At 35.2% G+C, this 21,055-nt stretch overlaps 1 protein-coding gene across 4 annotated transcripts in view; it reads left to right on the top strand.

Moving 5' to 3' along the window:
- The window catches only part of MYO6 (myosin VI), a 244,702-nt gene that overhangs the window by 129,569 nt on the left and 94,078 nt on the right, over positions 1-21,055 (top strand). For all 4 annotated transcript variants that reach the window (XM_069066992.1, XM_069066990.1, XM_069066991.1 and 1 more), the window contains 5 exons: positions 3,187-3,242; positions 8,565-8,662; positions 12,741-12,905; positions 15,822-15,902; positions 19,945-20,125. In XM_069066992.1, coding sequence (XP_068923093.1) covers positions 3,187-3,242; positions 8,565-8,662; positions 12,741-12,905; positions 15,822-15,902; positions 19,945-20,125 — 581 coding nt within the window. The remainder of the gene's footprint in view (positions 1-3,186; positions 3,243-8,564; positions 8,663-12,740; positions 12,906-15,821; positions 15,903-19,944; positions 20,126-21,055) is intronic.

Genomic DNA, 21,055 nt, shown 5'->3' with positions numbered 1-21,055 from the left:
TCCAGGAATTTGTCCTTGCCCTTTTGTTGTTTCACATTTTAGAAGACAGCTAAGAAAAGATAGCTAAGACACTAGATAAAAATAAGTATCTAAAAAGATCTCAACAGGCTAGGACACTGACCTCAATCTTATTTTGACATTGGTTTAAAAAAAAATCTTTACAAGAATAAAATAAGAGGGCTCTAGGTTAGATAGTAATTCTTCTTTAAAAAATCTTGGAGCTTTAGTAGACCATGAGTCAAAAGTTTGATGTGGCAACCAAGAAAGCTAATGTACTTTTAGACTATTGAGAAGTGTAGGGAGATGATGGATCCTACTGTACTCTCCTTAGGTCAAATATTGTCTGAAGCAGTTGTGTTTACTTAGAGCACCATATTTTAGGAAAGAAATTTATATGTTTGAGAACTTCCATGAAAAGGTAACTAGAATGATGGACTTTGGAATCGTGCCATATAATGATTGAAGAGAGAAGACTTGGGGGAAGTGGAAGGAGTGGTAGAATTTGGGCCATAGAGTTGATTGTTTTCTTCAAACACTTGAAGTACTATTAGGTGGAAGAGGGATTAGACTTGTTCCTCTTCTTTTTAGCTAGCCCTAAAAGATGGGTATGATTTCAACTGGCTGAAGTTGGAGCGGACATTCTAGATATATGAAACAGCATGAGTAAAGGCACAAAATCAGGAAAGCACAAAATGTGTATGGAGCAGTAGAGAAGAAATGGGAATTTGGGGTAGAAATTATAAAGAGTCAGGTTTGGCTTTTTGGCAGGGTTAAAGCTATTTCTAGGTTATTTCAGGAGGTAGTTGGTTCTCCAAAAGTAGTACTCTACAAATGAAAATAGGCAGCCTCTTGTGGGCTGTCTTGTGAAGGGAATTCTTGTTTAAATACAGGCTGGACTAGTTGGCCTCAAGGTGTCTGCCAACTCTGAGATTCTTTGATTCAGTGAAGGAGATTGTCCAGTGCCCATCACAGGGGTCTGAAACTTTCTAATGATTAGAACTATCATTAGAGAAGGTGAGAAGAGAATATTCTCCTAGATAGACATGATCCATCTTTGAATCAGTAAGCAAATGAACAGAAGCCAAAGACCAGACTGGATTGTAGTTATGTGTTTTTTTAGAGCTTCTTTATCCAACGGCTAAGATGAGTGAAGTAGCAAGATGTAGGTATGGAAACAGAAGGAAGTTAGGTCAGGGGCATTCTATAGGGAATATTGATGAACTAACTTATTCAACCTTCCTTATATTGTGTGTTCTATATGGCTGTCATATACCGATGAGTCAAACATGCATGCCAATACCTGACTTAGCTTTGGTGGTTAAACTTATTGACTAAGTTAACAGTGTCTTCTCCCAGGACACCTTCCCAACATTGATGCCATGATTTTAGTGTTTGACAATTTTGTGTCAGGCCTCATTCATTCATTCAGACACCAGGAAACCAAATCCCAACACCAGGAAACTGAATCCATCATAGCAACATAGAAGTTAATGCATTACAGTGTAGTAGCTTTTCCACAAACCAACACAAGACCAATATTTACTCATAAGCCTATCTGTCTCCTTCAGAACCATCCTCTTCTCCCAGTGGTGCTTGCTGTGACTCCCAGCTTCCTGTGGGCTCTGCTCCACCCTTCAGCAAACTCCTCCCACCACAGGCTCCATGTAATCACACTCAGCCTGTTAGGGGGCAGAGTATATTTTCAAAGCAGGGAAGGTTTTCAAATTCCCTTAGACTTATTAAGGGGCAGGGAAGATTTTCAAATTCCCATTCCTATTATACCTAGAAAGTGAGATTCCATTGGAGATTCCTCTGGTAGAAGATATGAGGGGAAAGGCTGTGGAATTGAAAATCTGCCTCCATGAACAGGCAGAAGGCCTTTGCTGTAGTGGGTGATTCTGCACAGGTGATGTAAATTGTCCTAGTCAGGGTCTCTATTAACCACCAGAATGGCATCCAGTTCCTTAAACAAGGATGAGTTTGTGATAGTATGTAGCTTTGCTACCATCCAAGATAGGTGATAGTGTGGGATGAATTGGCAGTTGTTGCAACAGAGTCTAAAAGGCTGCCCCTCAGGGTTCTTGGTGTGGACATAAACTTATCATAACTTTAGAAATTCTGATCTGTATTATTTTGTATAAAGATCCAGCAAATTTTTTGTGTGACCGTATAAGCCCTAGAATATGCTCCCTGTGGGCTGCTGCCAGAATGTTGTGATGTAAATGAAGCACTACATATTGACATCAGGAGGAAAGTATAGGTACAAGTGGATCCAAGGGGCAGCTAGGTGGTTCAGTGGATAGAGTACTGACTCTGGGGCTAGGAGGTCCTAAATTCAAATCTGGCCTCCAACATGACACTTAGTAGCTGTGTGGTCCTGGGTAAGTCACTTAACCTCATTTGTCTCACCAGAAAAGAAAAAAAAAGAATCCATCTAAGACTGACCCTCCTTTGGCTTAAGGCACCATGCCTGTTGGGAGGGGGCGAGTTTTTGGTTCTGAATATGGGTAGTTGTAAGGGAATGTTGACAAATTTTCTGTTAATCTCACTCAGCCTGCCTTCCCAGAAGTTTGATCTTTTATGGTGGCAGTGTGCTTTTTCTGTAGCTGACTTTTGCTTATGTGTTGAGATATTCTTGGGTCAGATTTACCATATTGCCTGACTCAAGTATGCCAGTACATCTTTGGACTCTGATGGAGATACAGAGGGAGGTGTTGAGAAGTAGGAGGACTTGGAGAGTAGTATGGAATGTATTATGATATTGTATATTTAGGATTTGAAGGGACTTCAGAAGCCATCTGGTCCATTCTCCTCTCCCCATTTTATAGATGAGGAAAATGAAGCCCAGGGACGTTAAGTAACTTGTCTTACGATCACACAGTCAGAAATGATCAGAAGTGGCATTTGAACCAATGTCCTATGACTTCAGAGTCAGCATTCTTTCCACTGTACTCTAGTATCTCAGATACTGTATTGTACTTCTATGTATTTTTAGTAGGAGTTATCAAATTTAACACAGCCAAAACAAAATTCATAATCTTCAAATTCACTGTCATTTATCATTCTTTTATAATTTTCATTTTTCATGATCTAAATTTTAGTTTTAAATGTGTTAATGTTATAATTATGAATATAACATTTTATTGTTATCTGAATACTGTTATGTTTTATTATTTTTTTAAACAGATATCTCACGGAATCCTATGGTACAGGCCAAGATATTGATGATAGAATTGTGGAAGGTACTTTTTAAAAAAACTAAATCAGTTTTTATTGTGTGACATTTACTAAAAGTAACTTAAGTGGAATCTTTACCTCTTGCCATTTAGTGTAAGAATTATGGAAGATATTTTTATTTTATTTTAATGGGGATAATGACTATTTTTGCTAGTTTTTCACTGAAGTTATAATCAAAGTGTGAAATATTTGATCATTTAATTTTTTTACATAACTAAAGTTTTAAGATTGATATGCATAAGTTGTTATTCTAGACTTCATATTGACTACTTTTTATGCCCTTTATTAAGTAATAAAGATAAATGGTTTAAAACCTTTCTTTGCAAAATATCGATAATAATTGTAAAACTATTAAGTTGACATAGGCATATTTCCTGGTGAGATTATGGCAGTTACTTTTTTCTAAAACCAAAATAGATTATTAGCTACAAAGGCTAACATTTTCTATCCTTAGGCTATCCTCCCTCCTCTCTAAATATTAACTCCCTATTCTCTCCTATAAATCATGACAAGTGTTTATCTCCACATTAACATAAGTATGGAAGATACTGAATTTCCTCTCGTGACATTTATTACGTAGCTAGCATTTATTAAATATCTCCTATGTACCCAGCACATGTTTATTTCAAAATATAATATTGTGCATTTGATTTTTGGATTTTTTTTTTGGAGGGCAATTGGGGTTAAGTGACATGCCCATGGTCACACGGGTAGTTAAGTGTTAAGTGTCTGAGGTCAGATTTGAACTCAGGTCCTTCTGACTCCAGGGCCAGTGCTCTCTTCACTGCGCCACCTAGCTGCCCTGGACTGTTTTCTTAAAGAGACTCAGACATGGCTCTGGTTTGTTTTCTTTTATAATTCTATTTTTTTTTATACATCAGGTTCCCTTTGAATTTGTATTGATTGGACTAGCTTTCTATGAAATAAAATGCTTTGATATTTTAAAAATCCTTAATCTCATCAGTGTGAGCTTCTTTCATGCAAGTAAATTGCTGTCCCTCTATAACATAATAGGTGATATTTGGGAACGGCAGGTGATGAACCAAGTGAATGAATGAAAAAGCATTTATTAAGTTTTTACTATGTGCAAAACCCTATCCAGGAGCTACAGTAGAAAAACAAGAAAACCTTCTCTTAAAGAGTTCAAATTCTAATGGGTGAGGAAGCATAAGAGGGGTCAGCTTCAAATCAAATAAAAAATTCCATGGTTGGTCCTTAGTGTACAACAGCAAAGCAAATGGTATGTGTCTCATCTTCTTTAATGTTATTTCTGCTGATAAGATCATATCCATTTCTGATGAACCATTTGACAGTGCCAAGGACTTTTGATGGTAAAACCTTCTTTTCTGGGTCTTTAGTAAGTATAGCTGCTGAAGAGGCAAGTTTGCAGCAACTAGAGGAGCAGTTGTTAGGTCCTATTTAGGATTTATTTCCCTGGGTGATGGCTTTGAGACCTGACCTGAAAGTAGGGCCAGTGGTCTGGAGAACACTTCTGTTTGGATTCAGAGGCCTGGGTTACCTTCATCAGGATCTGAGAGGAAGGAGGTGGTGGTTAAGTTAATGGAGGTAGTGAGACTTGTTTGGCACATGCTGCATCCTGTCTCTCCCTCTGGGTGCTTTATTATATCCACTAAGCTGGCTTGTCTGCCACACTGGTGGTAGTTGGTAGGGATAACTGACCACTTCTCAGTAGGGATTGCTTCTGGGCATAGTTATCACTGGACAGTGATTAAATAGGTGATTCAGTTGATAGAGTGATGAACTGGGAGTCAGAAAGACCTGCATTCTCTTTGAGATAGGACCTCAGGCACTTGTTAGCTCATGACCCTGAACATCACTTCATTTCTGCCTGTCTCAGCTTCCTCAACAGTAAAATGGGAACAATAATAGCACTTACCTTGTAGCATTGTTGTGACGATCAAATGAGATATTTGTAAGGTACTTTGAAAACTTTAAAGCACTTTATAAATATTGTGATCATTTTTATTATATTATAAACTATCTTTCCTTAAACTTAAAAAAATTCTCTTTAAACTGCCCCAAATCAGGGGAGTTTCACAACTTTTTCCTCATAATTAGCTTTTTGTTTATCTTTGTCCTTAAAAAATGAATGTCTTAGGTTAAAAGTGGCCAGTTTCCTTGTTAATTTACTATGGCCCTAAGTATTTCTGTGCCTGAGTCTGTTAACACATGACTAGTATAGTAAGACTATGCAAAAATAAAGCTAAAATGGAATAAAGACTCCCTCATTGCCTGAGTCACCTCTACTGTAAAGAATTTTTAGGACTCTTCTCATCTTTTTCTCCTGGAAAAGTAACTACTAATAGATCATAGACAGATTGAAACTATATATGTCAATTTCTGGACAAAGAATTCCTGGCTGTCTTATGTCTTCAGTTCAGTAAAGTTTTCTAGAAGCAAAAAATAAAACAGAACAACAAACCTGAATCACAGTACCCAGGGAAAAACAAAAATGAGCCATATCTTATCAAGACAGTATCTTATGTGGTCCTGAAATAAAAACATGAAAAATTATTAAGTTCATATATATTCATAAGTGACATAAGATTTTCCTAAAAACTCCAAAAGAAGTATGATAGATATCAGTGGGAAGCTTTTGGTTCACTCATTATTTGGGGACATTGTTGCCTGTGATATGACTTCTACAAAAAGAGTCAGGGAAATAAAAATGTTTGTTAATTTCCAGACAACTTATATTCAACTTTACTTTAATGGTCTTTCTGTGTTTCTTAGATTCTGGGGTTTGACATTATAGTGCAGAACCAAATTCCTACCCAAATACTTGAATAGAGTCAAACCTTTTAAAGACAATTTTTGTTTTAACCACAGAAACCTATGTGGCCTACTTCCATGTTGTAGTGCCAGTGCAATATTTACAGCGCCCACAATCATGATAAAGACTGTGACTATAAATATTGCATGACCTTTGATCGCAAAATATAACAAACTCTCCATATAGAGGACGAATAGAAGCATTTATTTAGACACCAGAAAACTGAATCCCAAAACCAGTAAGCTGATTCCATCATAATAGTAAAGAAATTAACAAGCCATAACAACACAAAGAGCCATGCCATCCTTCAGCCTTCCCACAAACCAAGATCAGTATTAACTCACAAACCTCTCTATCTCCTTGGCTGAGCTCCTCTCTTTTCCACCATATAGCTAGTTGTAGCTACCAGCTTCCTGTGGCTCTGCTCTACCCTTCAGCAAACTCCTCATACCACAGGCTTCATGTGACTACATTCAGCTTGTTAGGGGCCAGAGTTTACTTTCAAAGCAGGGAAGGTCTTCAAATTCCCCCCTAGGCTTATTAAGGGGTAGGGAAGATCTTCAAATTCCCATTCCCATTACACATGTGGAATGGGGCTACACATGTGTGAATACAGTTCAAATGCCTTAATGTCCTAAGGGAGGTGCTTTTGTGTCTGATATCCAAAGGATAGTAACAGAATGCTTATTTTTAATATTTGACCAGAGAATTGTATCTTCACAAGATTATGATTTGTCAGTGTTAAATTAAGTCTCTGGTAAATAAAGTTGAATTCAACAGAAATAGTTTTCTCAGATTATTCAGTCAAGTCTTTTTCTCACAGGGTCATGGTTAGGAATGGAAGGGAAATTAGAAGGTTTTTGAGTCCATTGCCCCCCTCATTTTATAGATGAAACTGAGACACAGAGGCTAAGTGAGTTTGTACATTGTCACAGTTAGTAAATGTCTTAAGCAGTATTTGAACCAAGAATTTTCTTATTCCAAGTTCAGTTGTCCTATCCGTTATACAGAGCTGCTTCTGACATTCCAGGTGACCATTAGCATTTAATATTATTAATATAAATTAAATAATAATCTAAATTAATTTAAAAAAATAATATAAAAAGCTTAGGCACTTTTGAAATACATCTTTAAGGGAATTTGCACAAGTTGTTTTACAATGAGGGCATTTTCAGGAGTCTAAAGTATAATATTTTTCATCCTAATTATGAATTTTTATAATTTACTAAATTACTACTTTGGGATCTTTAAAAGTTGTGAATTAAAAAGAGAATAATTTTAGAGGGTACAGTAAGGAAGAAAAACTGAAAACTGAAAGAATTCAAAGTAGGACCTCTTAAGGAATGGGTAAATGATTACATCATTTACACAAACTTATAGGCAAAATGACTGAGAAATGTTTGTAAAGATGGCGAGGGACCAATTATTGCCCCATTCTAATATAGGTAAACTAAGAGGAATGAATATTAAAAGGCATCAAGGAAAATATCTCAGCATAAGCAGTTGTGAAACACTGTATAATAGATGACCAGATGGAATATGCTCATTTCACTTTGCATCAGTTGATGTCAATCATCCCCGGTTTTTCTAAAAGCACCTGGTTTGTCATTTCTTAGAACACAGTGGCGTTCCATCACAATCACTTACCACAACTTGTGCAAAGATTCCTCAATTGATGGGCATCCCTTCAATTTCCAATTCATTGTTACCACTAAAAGAGCTGTTATAAATATGTATTTCTTATATATAGTTCCTTTTCTTTTTTCTTTGATCTCTTTGGGGCACAGATCTAGTAGTGATATTGCTGGGCCAAAGGGTATTCATAGTTTTATAGTCTTTTGGGTATAGTTCCAAATTGCTCTTCAGAATGGTTGGATAAATTTACAACTTCAGTTGTGTGCTTTTTAATAATCACACAAAAAAGATGGTTTTTAAAGTTATTTTCGCTAGTGAAAATGTAAGAAAAGGAGGATATTCCAAATGAAATATTTTTTTCCTTATCTTGCCATGAAAAACTTCTTTTATTGTTTGCAAAACTTTGTAAGGCTGATTTGTGTGTGTTGAAACTGTAGAGTTATTGCTTTTAGAGCTTCTTGTTTAATTTTTTATGGAAGTCATTTCTTGATTTGTTAAGAGATGGAAAAATTCCATTTCTTTGTTGTACCCTATTTTTTTCTAAAAGTCTTCAATATTGCACTAAAAATGAAAATATTGCCATCTTTTTTTCTTTTGCTTTTTGGAGGGGGGGAAGGCAGGGAAATTGGGGTTAAGAGACTTGCTCAAGGTCAAATGGCTACTAAGTGTTAAGTGTCTGAGGTCATATTTAAACTCAGGTCCTCCTGACTCCAGGAGCCAGTGCTCTATTTACTGCATCACCTAGCAGCCCATCATCTTTTAGACTTGAAATAATTTTCATCAACACTTCTTTTTGCTATTGGTTATGACTAATTTTAAGTAAGGCGCTAGGTGATTTTTAATTTTCTCCCAAGTAAGCCTTTTGATGAAATTATTTTACTTTTATCCTTCTTACTAGCCAACCCATTGCTAGAAGCTTTTGGGAATGCAAAGACTGTTCGTAACAATAACAGCAGCCGTTTTGGAAAATTTGTTGAAATACATTTCAATGAAAAGGTAAGAGGACATTTTTGGATATGGTATATTATATTGGTGTATGTTTCTGGGAGTGTGATGATTGTTGAAAGATTTGGAGTTCTTCCTCATTTCATGATAAATTCAGGAAAAGATTATGCTTGTATTCATGGAAAATAGAGACAGCTGTAATAATGCCTTTACTGCTTCTACCAAATACCTTCTTTGCCTTTACATAGATTTGAGAGCACCTAAACAATTTTATTATGAACTTCAGAAAACCCGTGATAAAACTCATTTTAAGAGTGAGTATCATCATATTGCCAGAGTCTTTTAGGTAACATTAAAATTCATTAAAATAGAACAGACAAGCTGGCACTTATCCTCTATTTTTTATAATGCTGAAAATTCATGGTGACATATAGTGTTGTATTTACAATTAGCATCATTAGTGATTTTGTTATTAGAAACAGTTAAATTATCTGTTTTGTTATATTCTTTAGAATGTGAAATCTTGAACTTTCTTTCCCTCAAAACTTGTTTTCCCTTTGCTATTTCTGTTAATGGCACTGATTTAATTCAACAAGAAGATATTGAGCACCTGTTATAGTGAAGATATTATGCTAGGTGCAAACAAAATCCTAGTAAACTTCCTTCCTTTGAGGAATTTACATTCTCTTGAAAGAGAAAAATCTGTCAGCTTGAGAAGCATGGTAGCTTGAGGAAGAGGAAGCAGTCACTAACAATTTCAGGGGGGAAAAAGGAATCTTATCTCATAGGAGGTGCCCATAAATGCAGTCTTGAATGAAGATAGAGATTCCAAGAAGCAGAAGTGGGAGGGGTTAGTTCATCCCAGTGCAGAGGCATAGTAAGAAGTGATCGGATGCCACATTCAGGAAACTGCATATAGATCACTTTGATTGACATAGAGAATGTATGGAAAGAAAAAAATGTGAAATAAGGCTAAAAAGGTAGTTTTGAGCCAGGTCACAAAATATTGGACTGAAGTATTTTTATTTTATCTGTAGTGCTTAGTGAGCCACAGAAGATTTGTGAGCAGCAGCATGACATGGTCAGATAAACTCTAGGAAGATTATATGGCAGCTATGGGTATCACAGAGAGAAAAGAGCCTAAAGACAGGGAGACCAGTTTAAGCTTTTTCTTATAATCAAGATGAAAGGTGGCAGGAGCCTGAACTAAGGTGGTGGCAGAGTGGATGAAAGGAAGAGCTTCAGTGTGAGAGATGTTGTTAAGGAAGCATCAGTAATGATGATTTGGTACCTGATAGGTTGTGAGACATGAGGGAGAGGGAAGAGTTGAGAGCATCTTCAAGGTTATGACATGAGGAACTGTTGTGCTGACAGTAGAAATGGGCAATTTTATACAAGATAGTGACTTTGAGGTAAATAATGATTAATTCTGCTTTGGGAATATTGAGTTTGAGTGACATATTAATGGGCGGCTTAAGATTTGAGAATGAAACTCAGGAGAAAGATTAGGATGGAGTTTGTAGATTTGGTAGTTAGTCATATTGAAATGTTTTTTCAGTCCTTGGGGAAGCACATGAGATCACCAAAGGAGAAGGATATGAAGGGAGAAGTAAGAAGGCCTGTAACAGAACCATAGTCACACTATATGGTTAGGGGAGGGGAAGTGGATAGTGATACCACAAAGAAGACTAAAATGGAGGACTTGGCCGAAGGATGGCTAAGTGAGAGCAGTATTGGGGAAGTCAAATGAGCCAGAGAACATGCAGAAAGGAGTGGTTAATGCTTGAAGATAGAGTCAGTTTGAGAGGATAAGGAGAGAGCAGAGGTCATTGTAATCTAGGGGAAGTACTTAATCTCTAGAGACTAGTTTCCATGTTTGTAAAATTATGTGATTGGGCTAGATATCTTAGATGATCACAATGGCAAACTCACAGGGGAGATCAGAAGGGATAAGTCAAGAGAGCAAGTACAAGGGGATTGATTTTTGTAAGAAGAGTCATGTCTTTGTTAAGCTCTGTGCTAGGTTATAGGATTGTATATGTATATGTATATGTATACACACACAAGAATGAAGTTCCCTGTTCTAAGGGAGCTTATGTTCTATTAACAGTTCTATTAACTTATTTACATATCGATAGTATATTTAAAAAACATACAATAATTTTGAAGGAATAACAATTAGGAAAATCAGGAAAGGCCTTTTAAAGGAGGTGACACTTGAACTAAGTATTTTAAGAGAGGCACAGGTTATAAGACATAGGAGGGAGTACCTTTCAGGCTATAGGGAATAGCCCATTTGAAGGCAAAGAAAGGGCACTGACTGTCTTTATAGGGTAACAAGCAGGCCAGTTCGAATGGACTATAGAGTGCATGAAGGAGAATGATGTGTAATTAGCTTTGAAAGAGAGACTGAAGGTCTTTAAATACAAAAAAGAAAAGTCTATATTTTTACTTAAAGGTAAGGGGGACCCACAAAAACTTTTTGAGTGGAATGAGATGGTCATATATGAGTTCAGTGAATTTCAGTCAATGTTCTTTTAATTTCACTTAGTATTGTCTCATCTTTATCCTTTTTTAAATTTAGTTTTGGTTTGTAGCTTAGTGATAACTAGTCAAGTTTTCACACAGACAACTCATGTGCATATGACTCCCACATCAATAGCCAGTCCTTTCTTATCTGTTCAAGTATAGTTAGTTGTGTGTGTGTGTGTGGGGGGGGGGGTGGTTATATTTCTTGCCTGCCAAAGTCTGTGCTTTCATAGTCTCTTGAAAAAATATCCATGGTACATAGGCCCAAGAATATTTAATTTATTAAGTCTGTTTTGGCCTATTTTATTTAATTTGGTATACTAGTAATAATAGTGTTTACATAATACCTTAATGTTTGCAAAGCATTTTACAAACATCATCTCATTTTATCCTCATACCAATTCTATCAGGTATATGTTATTACAGTTCCCACTTTACAGAAGAGGAGATTAAGGCAGACAGAGGTGAAATGACTTGCTCAGAGTCATACAGCTAATGAGTGTCTGAGGCCACATTTGAACTTAGTCTTTTCTTGACTTCATGTCTAGCATTCTTCCTAGCTGCCTTGTTAGAAATACTTTTTCCAACATTTTTTTTCTGTCTATTTATGTGTTAACTTGATTTGGAGGAGATGGTAGAGTTTCTTTAACTCTCACACCTTGCCTTTCTCTCCACTATCACCATTCACTGTAGGAGAAAAGAGCCACACTAGACTAAGGATCATCAAACATTTTCCCCATCTATTTCATAGATTACTATGATCAAAGAATTAGTCACTTAGCAGCCATCTTGCTGCTGAATCTCTATGTTCTTGGCTAGGATGCAACTTAGACAGCAGACAGAGTTTATTGCTAGGATCTTATTCAAAGCTTCTTGGCAGAATCTGCCAGATGTCACCTATATTGATCGCCATAGTGAGGCATTGAAATGGATCTTTTGTGGAGTATTTGTTCATGCACAGGTAATTGTGTGGACAGTTACTTATCAGGAAAGATTATATATTTTCCTTATTTATATTAGCATATAAAAGTATTTCCATAAAAGACGTAATTTCTTGACTTAAGATTGCTGATTTTATGCAAGGACCATTCATTGCACTACTCCCGAGGACTAATAATGAAGACCGTTACCCATATGCTGACAAGTGGGGGATTGACAGGGAAGATGGAAATATTTGTGAACATGGCTAATATGTGGATTTGGATGTATTTTTGCTTTATGATGATTTTTTTTATAAGAAAGGGTTTATTTTAAGTTTTAGGATACTTTAGAAGGGGGGATAGTGATTAGAATATCCATTCCCCCCCCCCCAAAAAAAAAAACCCAAAGGAAAGAAAAGATGGTCATTGTAGCATTTTTCAAAAATGCTCAGACTAGAGCAGAAGAAGGTCCTGAAGTATATGCAGACAAGCAGGACAGGTTTGAAACTTGTTTCATTTGTTATATTCTTTTGAAAATGCAACTGGTACATAATGGAGATTCATGACTTCATGAATTCTCTTCTTTTCTCTTTTTGGCTATGTGGAAATACTAATGTTTGATGAAGTTTGTCAACTACAGAACAAAAAAATGAAAAAATGTATTTTCTCTTTTTATTTAGAATGCAGTTGTTGGTGGATTTGTTTCACACTACCTTCTAGAGAAATCTAGGATCTGTGTTCAAGGCAAAGAAGAAAGGAATTATCATATCTTTTACAGACTGTGTGCTGGTGCTTCTGAAGATATTAGGGAAAAGCTTCATTTAAGCTCCCCAGATAATTTTCGGGTAAGAAAAATAAAACATCTTTCTGATGATAACATAGTCTAATTTTACTGTGCAAATAATTTGTTTTATTTGGATTCAAGATCATAAATCAGGTGTGTTCTAGTCCAGTGCTCCCTATATGCAATTTAAATATAATTTGGTAGAATCATCAAATTGAGAGGCATCATTTTATAATGGGTAGAGAGCTGACTTCAAAACCAGGAAGAACTGAGTTCAAGTTCTGCCACTTACACATACTGGATATATGATCCTGGGAAATTATTTTACTGCTCAGTGCTCTAGGTAACTCTCTAAGACTATATGTGGCAGAAAAGGTGCTGATTTGTGTTGGTGGAAGAAATTACCTCACCAGGAAGTTCTTTATACCAATAAAATCTGAAGTCTCTTCCCTATCCTAACCCTAACTCAGTTTGTTAGAATCACAGGTGTACTAGATAAATATATTTGATTTTTTTCTTTTTGCAAAGAGTAAAAATGATGGCAAAGATGTGGGGATATGTACAAGTAAAAAATCACATTGTACAAATTGCACAACTTAGAAATATACAATAATTTGAATGTGCTGTTTTAAACTTATCTTTTGAGGACAAAATGGTTTGATGTACAAAGGAGGCAAATTATTGCTCTAATTCAGAATTAAATGTTAGCATTTTTTAAGGAACCATCTTAGAAGTGGAGTTTATAGTCAAACCCATGATTATCCTAACTCTTCTGTTATTTCTTTGCTTTCTCTTTTTTGCTGTTTTCTTTCTTTGGAATCATCTTTAATTTCTATGACATCTGCCATTTCCAAACTCTCCAATCCATGTCACATGTGTTTCAGATTCATTGGGTCTGTCAGTGACTGAAGGTTCTCTCAGGCAATTTTAGATGGGTAAAACTGCTGCTGCAGTGACTCTGTCCCCTGGGCTCCATCTATGTTAGCAAAAAAAGCATTAATTATGGAGAAATAAATGCGTGTTTGACAATATTTGAATTAATTAAATGCATATTTTAGCAAATAATAAAATATTAGAATAATTCAGACATCTTAAATAATTTTGCAAGTATATCAAAGAGACATCTGCCATGTTTCTATGAAGGTGGAAAAGAAGGCATTTGGTATGAGCCAGTTAGCTAAAATGATGGCAAAAACTTTGGCCTTCTGAGCCTTTAACTTTAAATGTAAATATCTAACAGAAACAATTGGGAGGAAAAATTTCCCTTCAGAAATTTTTTCTTTAAGAGAAACATGCACCTTGGAAATTTACAATACCATCAAATAATGTACTTGTTATTGCTTACAAAATAAATAAAAACTATTTACTAACATTTTAAAATGTAACATTCCTCTCTGTAGATATGATTTGTTTTTTTCCCTCAAGTTTTAGAGTAGCTAGCCATATTGTTTTCTTTCCATTACCTTGTTTTAAAGGCATAGCCAACCATAAGTCATTGAATAGGTATGTATAATATGAAAAAGGAGTTAACCTTCCAAATTATTTGTATTTTGCTTTAGTATGTGATTTTATTTTTTATATTTGAGAATGGCTAATGATCGACAATCTGAAAATGGTTAATGGTCAATAATCTGAGAATTTACTACAAACAAAATATAGCAGGCATAATGATCAGATTTAGAGGAAACTAAAAAGTTATGTAATTTATCAATTTCATTCCATTTTTTCCCTGTAGCCCAATACATGCTGAAAATAGCTCTCTCAGACTAATACAAAAAGTTCGTTTTTACTATAGCCTCTACTCAGGGAACCTCATGAAAATATTTGGTCTTCAAACAGCCTTTGAGCCTTACATAAATTATTGAAATTTAACAAAGCTACATTTAATTAGTAACATTAGAGTTGAGTATCTATTCTAATATAAACACTGCCTATAATGTAAACAAGTGTAATAGTACAAGTAAAAAATCAACAAGTATTTATTAAACCAGGCATTGTATGGAGCTCCAGAGACTCAAAGAACAAGAAAAGACAACTCCCTTTTTTCAAGATGCTTATAATCCAGTGGGAGAGACCACATGAAAACAGAGATGCACAAACAAGATTATACACAGGATGAATTGTTGATAGTCAGCAGAGGGAGTCTTCGTTGGTGTTCAGTTGTTTCAGTCATGTCCTACTCTTTATCACCCCATTTGGGGTTTTCTTGGCAAGGATATTGCCATAGTTTGCTATTTCTTCATTTACAGATGAAGAAACTGAGGCAAACAGTTAAGTGACTTGCCCAGGGTAACACAGCTTGTAAGTGTCTGAGGCTGGATTTGAATGCAGAAAGATGAAACAACAAAGTGTGTTTCAAAATTCTCATTTCTCTGAAAATAGTTTAGAATTTATACTTTGTTATGAGTTTTACTTTGGAGAAAAGATACAGTTCATAGATTCTATTGGCCCTTAAACATTTCATATTGATGGGGTGGCTAGGTGGCGCAGTGAATAGAACACCGGCCCTGGAGTCAGGAGGACCTGGGTTCGGATGCGGCCTCAGACACTTCACTCACACACACACACACACACACATACACACACACACACAAACCTAGCTATGTGACCTTGGGCAGTCACTTAACCCCAATTACCCTCCCCCCCAAAAAAAGCAAAAAAAAAAATTTCATATTAACTATTCAATTTCAGAATTACTGTTTATTAAGTATAGGAAGTCTTTGTCATATTGGTCTTTTTAATGCTTCAGTTAATCTACTCTCTACTTATAGATAAATATTGGCATTTATTTAGTTTCTGTGATACTAGAGATACTGGAAAAAATAGATTGTTTATGTATCAGGTGATGAATAAGTGACATACTGGATTTAAAACTAAATGTTCTTTAGAAGGTCAAATAGAAATACATATTAATTGTTGACAAATTAAAATGTGATTTTCCTCTATTGGTTTATAATATAAAATTTTTTTGTCATAGTATTTAAATAGAGGCTGCACTAGGTTCTTCGCTAATAAGGATACAGACAAACAGATTTTGCAGAACCGCAAAAGTCCTGAGGTATAGTAAACTCATTTTTATTTTAAGTATTAAAAAAAATGCTAGCTGAGAAGTAATAATATGTTTACTCATTATTTTAGCCTAGCAGTTTGACTTCGGTTTTAGCATTATATTTACTGATTTTTAAAGAGCAAGGAATTATCAACAAATGATTACTGTAATATTATAGCACATATTTCAGTATAAGCACTAATGTCAGACTCAGACCTTACCAGAAATTGTAAATTACTTGTTTTTTTATGAATTGCTCATGATTATTTTCTAATAATTCATTATAAAACGTAGTCTACTACTCTATTAAATTACGGCTACATAAAACAGTAAAGGTGTAGAATATGTGCATATTGACTTTTCTTAGTTGTCCACTCCCAACAATGTAATTACTTTTCTCAAAATATTTTTATGCACACCTGGTATTAATGTGTAAAGAAGATAACACAATGAAATAATGGTGTTAAATTGTTAGAACTTCTCATAAAAGTCCCACATCATTCTATTTTATAATGTTTTATTAGCATGTCAATCATTGTCACCTCACGTACTTGGGCAAATGTTGGTTTAAATAAAATTTTCACTTTAAAGTGCTATTTTTAAAGCATGCTGAACTTAGGAAATTAAATTCTATAGCCTTTTTGGTTTCACTGTGTAAGATGCTTAAGTTCTTAATGATTTAAAGTCAAATTCATTCAAAGAATTTAAATTCAGGGGCGGCCAGGTAGCACAGCAAGTAAGAGCACTGGCCCCAGTGTCAGGATGACCTGGGGATCAAATCCAGGCTCAGATACTTAGCACCACACCCAGAAATAACTGGCTGTGTAACCTTGAGCAAGTTACTTAACCCCAATTGCTCAATTAAAAAGAAAAGAATTTAAATTAAGAGATTTACAAAACCCCTGATAATCAAGTTCATTTCCATTGTTGCTGTTAATTTAGGTAGTGAAAGATTTATGTTGAGTACTTAGTTGAACATATTCTTTTAGGTGATTTTAATAAATAAATTTTGAATATGCTGACCTTTATAAGTTAAAATTTTTTTGACTTGCTTGATAATGGTGGCTATTGTAAAAACAAAAAGAAGGGAAGGGGAACAAAATGTGTCCTACTCAAGTTACAAATAATTGTGATATCTGTGTAATTTAAGGTAATTCATTTTGTGTGATCACTTAAATACTTTCTAAAGCAGTAGAAATGGAAGAGAGAAAAAAAAGAAATACTTGTTAATTGGAAAAAATCAAGAGTTTTTTCAAAAAGGAAATATTGTTGTTTGTACTTTGTTCTTGAAGAGGACCTTGACCTCAGGAAAGTGATGCCCTGACCTGCAAATGAATTAGATTTAAGAAAAATCAGTGTGGGAGGGGAAGACCCTCAGGGTTTCTGGCCAAAGCAGAAACAATTGCTATTTACATTGACTCTGAACCATATGGGGGCCCAAACAATGACCAAATGGGCTGTGCCAACCTATTGTTGGCCAAAGTCCCAACCTATTGTTGGCTAGTTAGTGAGAGCCAGAATGATTTGGGTTTTAGGTGGGAATGAGGAACCTGTGGCCTCAAGGCTACATGTGGCCCTCTAGGTCCCCAAGTGTTGCTTTTTGACTGAATCCAAACTTCACAGAACAAATCCCCTATAAGGGGTCTGTAAGTTAAAGGGACCACATGTGGCCTCTAGGCCACAGGTTCCCTACCCCTGGTTTAAGGCATGGTCCTTATGAAAGAGATCTAGCCCATAAATCCTAAAATACCTTTTGAGGTTTCAGATATCTTCTGGGAATAACACCAGCAGGTAAGGGTATTATTGCCTCAGTCAAATGGAGAACTGGGAAAGATCTCGCTTAAAAAGTCCAAGGTTAAGACGGTTAGATGGCACAGTGAATTAGAGCGCTGGCCTTGAAGTCAGGAGAACCTAGATTCAAATCCGGCCTCAGACACTTCACACTTACTACCTGGGCAAGTAACTTAACCTGAATTGCCTGCCTTCCCCAGAAAAGCAAAAAAAAAAAAAAAGTCCAAGGTCTCCCACTACACCTGGGGCCATTTCCAGTTGCCATGGTGGCAAAATTTTAGTAGCAGGTGGCCCAGGAGGAGACAGTGAAGCTGGTGACTTTGCACAGCCCTTCTTCACTTAAATGCAATTCACTTGCAAGTCATGGAATCACCTTCCTGATGTAAAGGTTCTCTTCAAAATAGAAAATGAGAGACAGGACTTTGGGTAACAGGTTCAACCCTTATGTGTAATATACACTATGTGACGGACCAAGGGCAAATCACTTAATGTCCCAGGCAGCTCTCTAATACTAAAAGGGACTTTTCATAGTGGGAGTTCATGCTGATGAAATTACAGCTCTGAACAATTTTTTTTAAAAAAGGATTTGTTTGAATAGAAAATAGAAAAAACAGAATTGATTTTTACTAGTTATCATTTTTGCTCCAAGGGCCATATTTAGAACTTATCACTATTATATAGAAGTTGTTTTCCTGGAGATAATAGAAATTCAATTATTCCATTGCTGTGGTCCTTAGAAATCTGAGTTCAATGAATGGAAGAAGTAAATGGAATAGAAGTAGAAAAAATTTTTCAATATTTGAAGAGAAAAATGTAATATTTTTAGTTCCTTAGTGAGGATACTTTGTTTTTGTCTATCCCTAATCTTGTTGATAATTCATGTTGATTACAAATAGAGTTGGATAATGGATTAATGTTTTAAAATTACTTTTTGTCTTTTCTTTATTATCAGGAAGATGAGGTGATCATTTTGAATAATTAGAAGATGTAGTTTAATTCTCTTGGTGTTTCCTCAGTCTGTGTGAAGTGATTACTTTTTAGATGCATGCAGTGTTTTTAGTCTGCAATGGTGAAAATAGTGTTTTCATTTTATTTAATTTAAAGAACTTTTTTATTATAGCAAATATCATTTAATTTATAACATTTCTCAGTTTACATAAAAGACATAGTGATGCAATTTGTGCTTTATATTAATTTTTCTGCATGAAGTCATTATTGTTGCTTCTCTCTGAGTTAGTATGCTAGACTTGCATTGTAATGTACGTCTAGATGTTTTCCAGAAATAATGAAGAAAAATTATTTTGTTTGAACATGTTTTTCAGGCCTTAGTTTCATGAGAGGCAAGTCTAAAGGACCTCTTCTCTCTCTAAACCTATGACCATATGTATTAACCATATATATTTTTAAAAGTATAACTGCCAGGCCAGCCAGTATTTCCTATGAAATTATATTTAATCTATTCACCAATGGTATCTTAGCAGCAAAACACTCTTCTAAACAGTGGGATTGTGTAATTTACCTACTTTAAACTTCTGGAAAATTCCAAGACATAGTTATTCTATCTTCCAACATTCTGCAACTTTCATGCTATGTACTTCCATGATCTTTGAAGGCATGGTTTCCATTTTTTTTTTCTATTTCTTACCTCATGGTACTGCTTTTAATCGATAGGCACATTTATATACAAATCTTTCAAAAAGTCTTTTGGAAGATCCTTATAGTAGGCATTATGTCCTCATATACCACTTGAATAACAAGGTGAAAGAAATGTTAGTCCTCAAAATGTTTCAGGGTTTGAGAAGCTTTATAAGTCCTTTGTTTGCCTACCCATGTCAGTGTTGACACCAGTGGTAGTGTATATACGAAACCTAGAGGTAAAGGACTTGGTGCTAAAATTTTGATGCCACTTTACTTACAGTAACTTGTTTTCTTTTTTTTTTTCTTTTTGGCTTTATGTCTTTCAAGTCTGTACACTCACACTAATCTATGTGCTTGCTCCAGCCGAATCACTTAATGTTCTTTTTTTTTTTTTACTTCTTCCTTGTCTAGTTCCTCAACATTACAATGCTTTTGGTTAAAAAATTATAAATTAATTGGAAAACATTTTATTGAATTGAACTTTTAAAAAATCTTGGTAATTTAAAATTTTAATTTTGCATGTGTTTGCATTGCTTTGCTTTGTTTAAACCACTATTGACCTTTACCATAATTAAAAAAGTTTCAAGGTGAAATAATTGTTGTCTTTTTTTTTTTTTGGTAGTACCTCAAAGCAGGTTCCTTGAAAGATCCTCTTTTAGATGACCATGGTGATTTCAATAGGATGTGCACAGCCATGAAAAAGATTGGTTTGGGTGATGAAGAGAAACTCGATCTTTTCAGGGTTGTAGCTGGTGTCCTGCATCTTGGAAATATTGATTTTGAAGAAACTGGCAGCACCTCAGGTTATTAACACATGATTTTTATTGCATGTTTTAAGCTGTAAAATGAATACTGTTGAATAATCTGTTTTTAAGTCTAATATCATATTAATGAAATTTTTAGTTGCTATACAGTGAAAACAAGACTGATAGAACAATGAAACTGGGAGTTCTAATTCATCTAAAAAAGCATTAGTGTGGAGAAGAATTGATAAGACAAATATACACAATTTATAGGCTCAATGTCTTGAAATTTTTTGTGATATTTTAGTACCTACAATCAAAACCTTAAGGCATTTTTAGATTTATATAGATGGCTGTGATACTCCTTTTATCAGTGAATTGAAAAGAACTTGAAATGGTCATAAGATACCTAACATTATACTTGGGTAAAACTCAGGTCATATAGTTGTGAAGTATAGATTGTCCCCTCCTATAATTTCTTGGTAGCATGTAACTTTTGATGCAGAATGGGAGAATTATGTATGAGACTTTCAGAGTCAGTATTCATTTAATCTTTATGACATTTGGTTGCCATACCTTTACCTATTTCAAATAGATGAATTTCTATGTCTGATTTTGTTTTTTCTCTTCCATAGCCATATTGCAGTCAAAAGTCTCATCCTATAAAGGTTCAATGATAATTAAGAGGTTAAATTTGCTTCCTAGTATGGATTCATTCTCTGCCTGGCTCATAGCATCTCATTCCACCTTCTTGTCCTTATAATAAGGGATTTCAACATGCTTATATATGTTCCCTCAGAAGAACGAATATATTAAAAAGCATGTATTAAATGCCCATTTTGTGCAAAGCTCTGTGAGAAACCCTAGGGCTAAAGATAGAAAAAATACAGTCCCAGCTCTAAAGGAGCTCACGTTTTTATAAGGGGAGACAGTACATATAGGGAGCTTCACTTGCAAGTCAGATAGAAGGGCTCAGTGGTCCTAAGGGTG

Source organism: Petaurus breviceps, unplaced genomic scaffold (genome assembly GCF_028583685.1).
Source record: "Petaurus breviceps papuanus isolate PSGF00001 unplaced genomic scaffold, PetGlider_PUasm1.0 90734, whole genome shotgun sequence".
NCBI classification, from domain to species: Eukaryota; Metazoa; Chordata; class Mammalia; order Diprotodontia; family Petauridae; genus Petaurus; species Petaurus breviceps.
The sequence above is the reverse complement of the archived record's forward strand: the minus strand, read 5'-3'. Positions and strand labels throughout refer to the sequence as shown.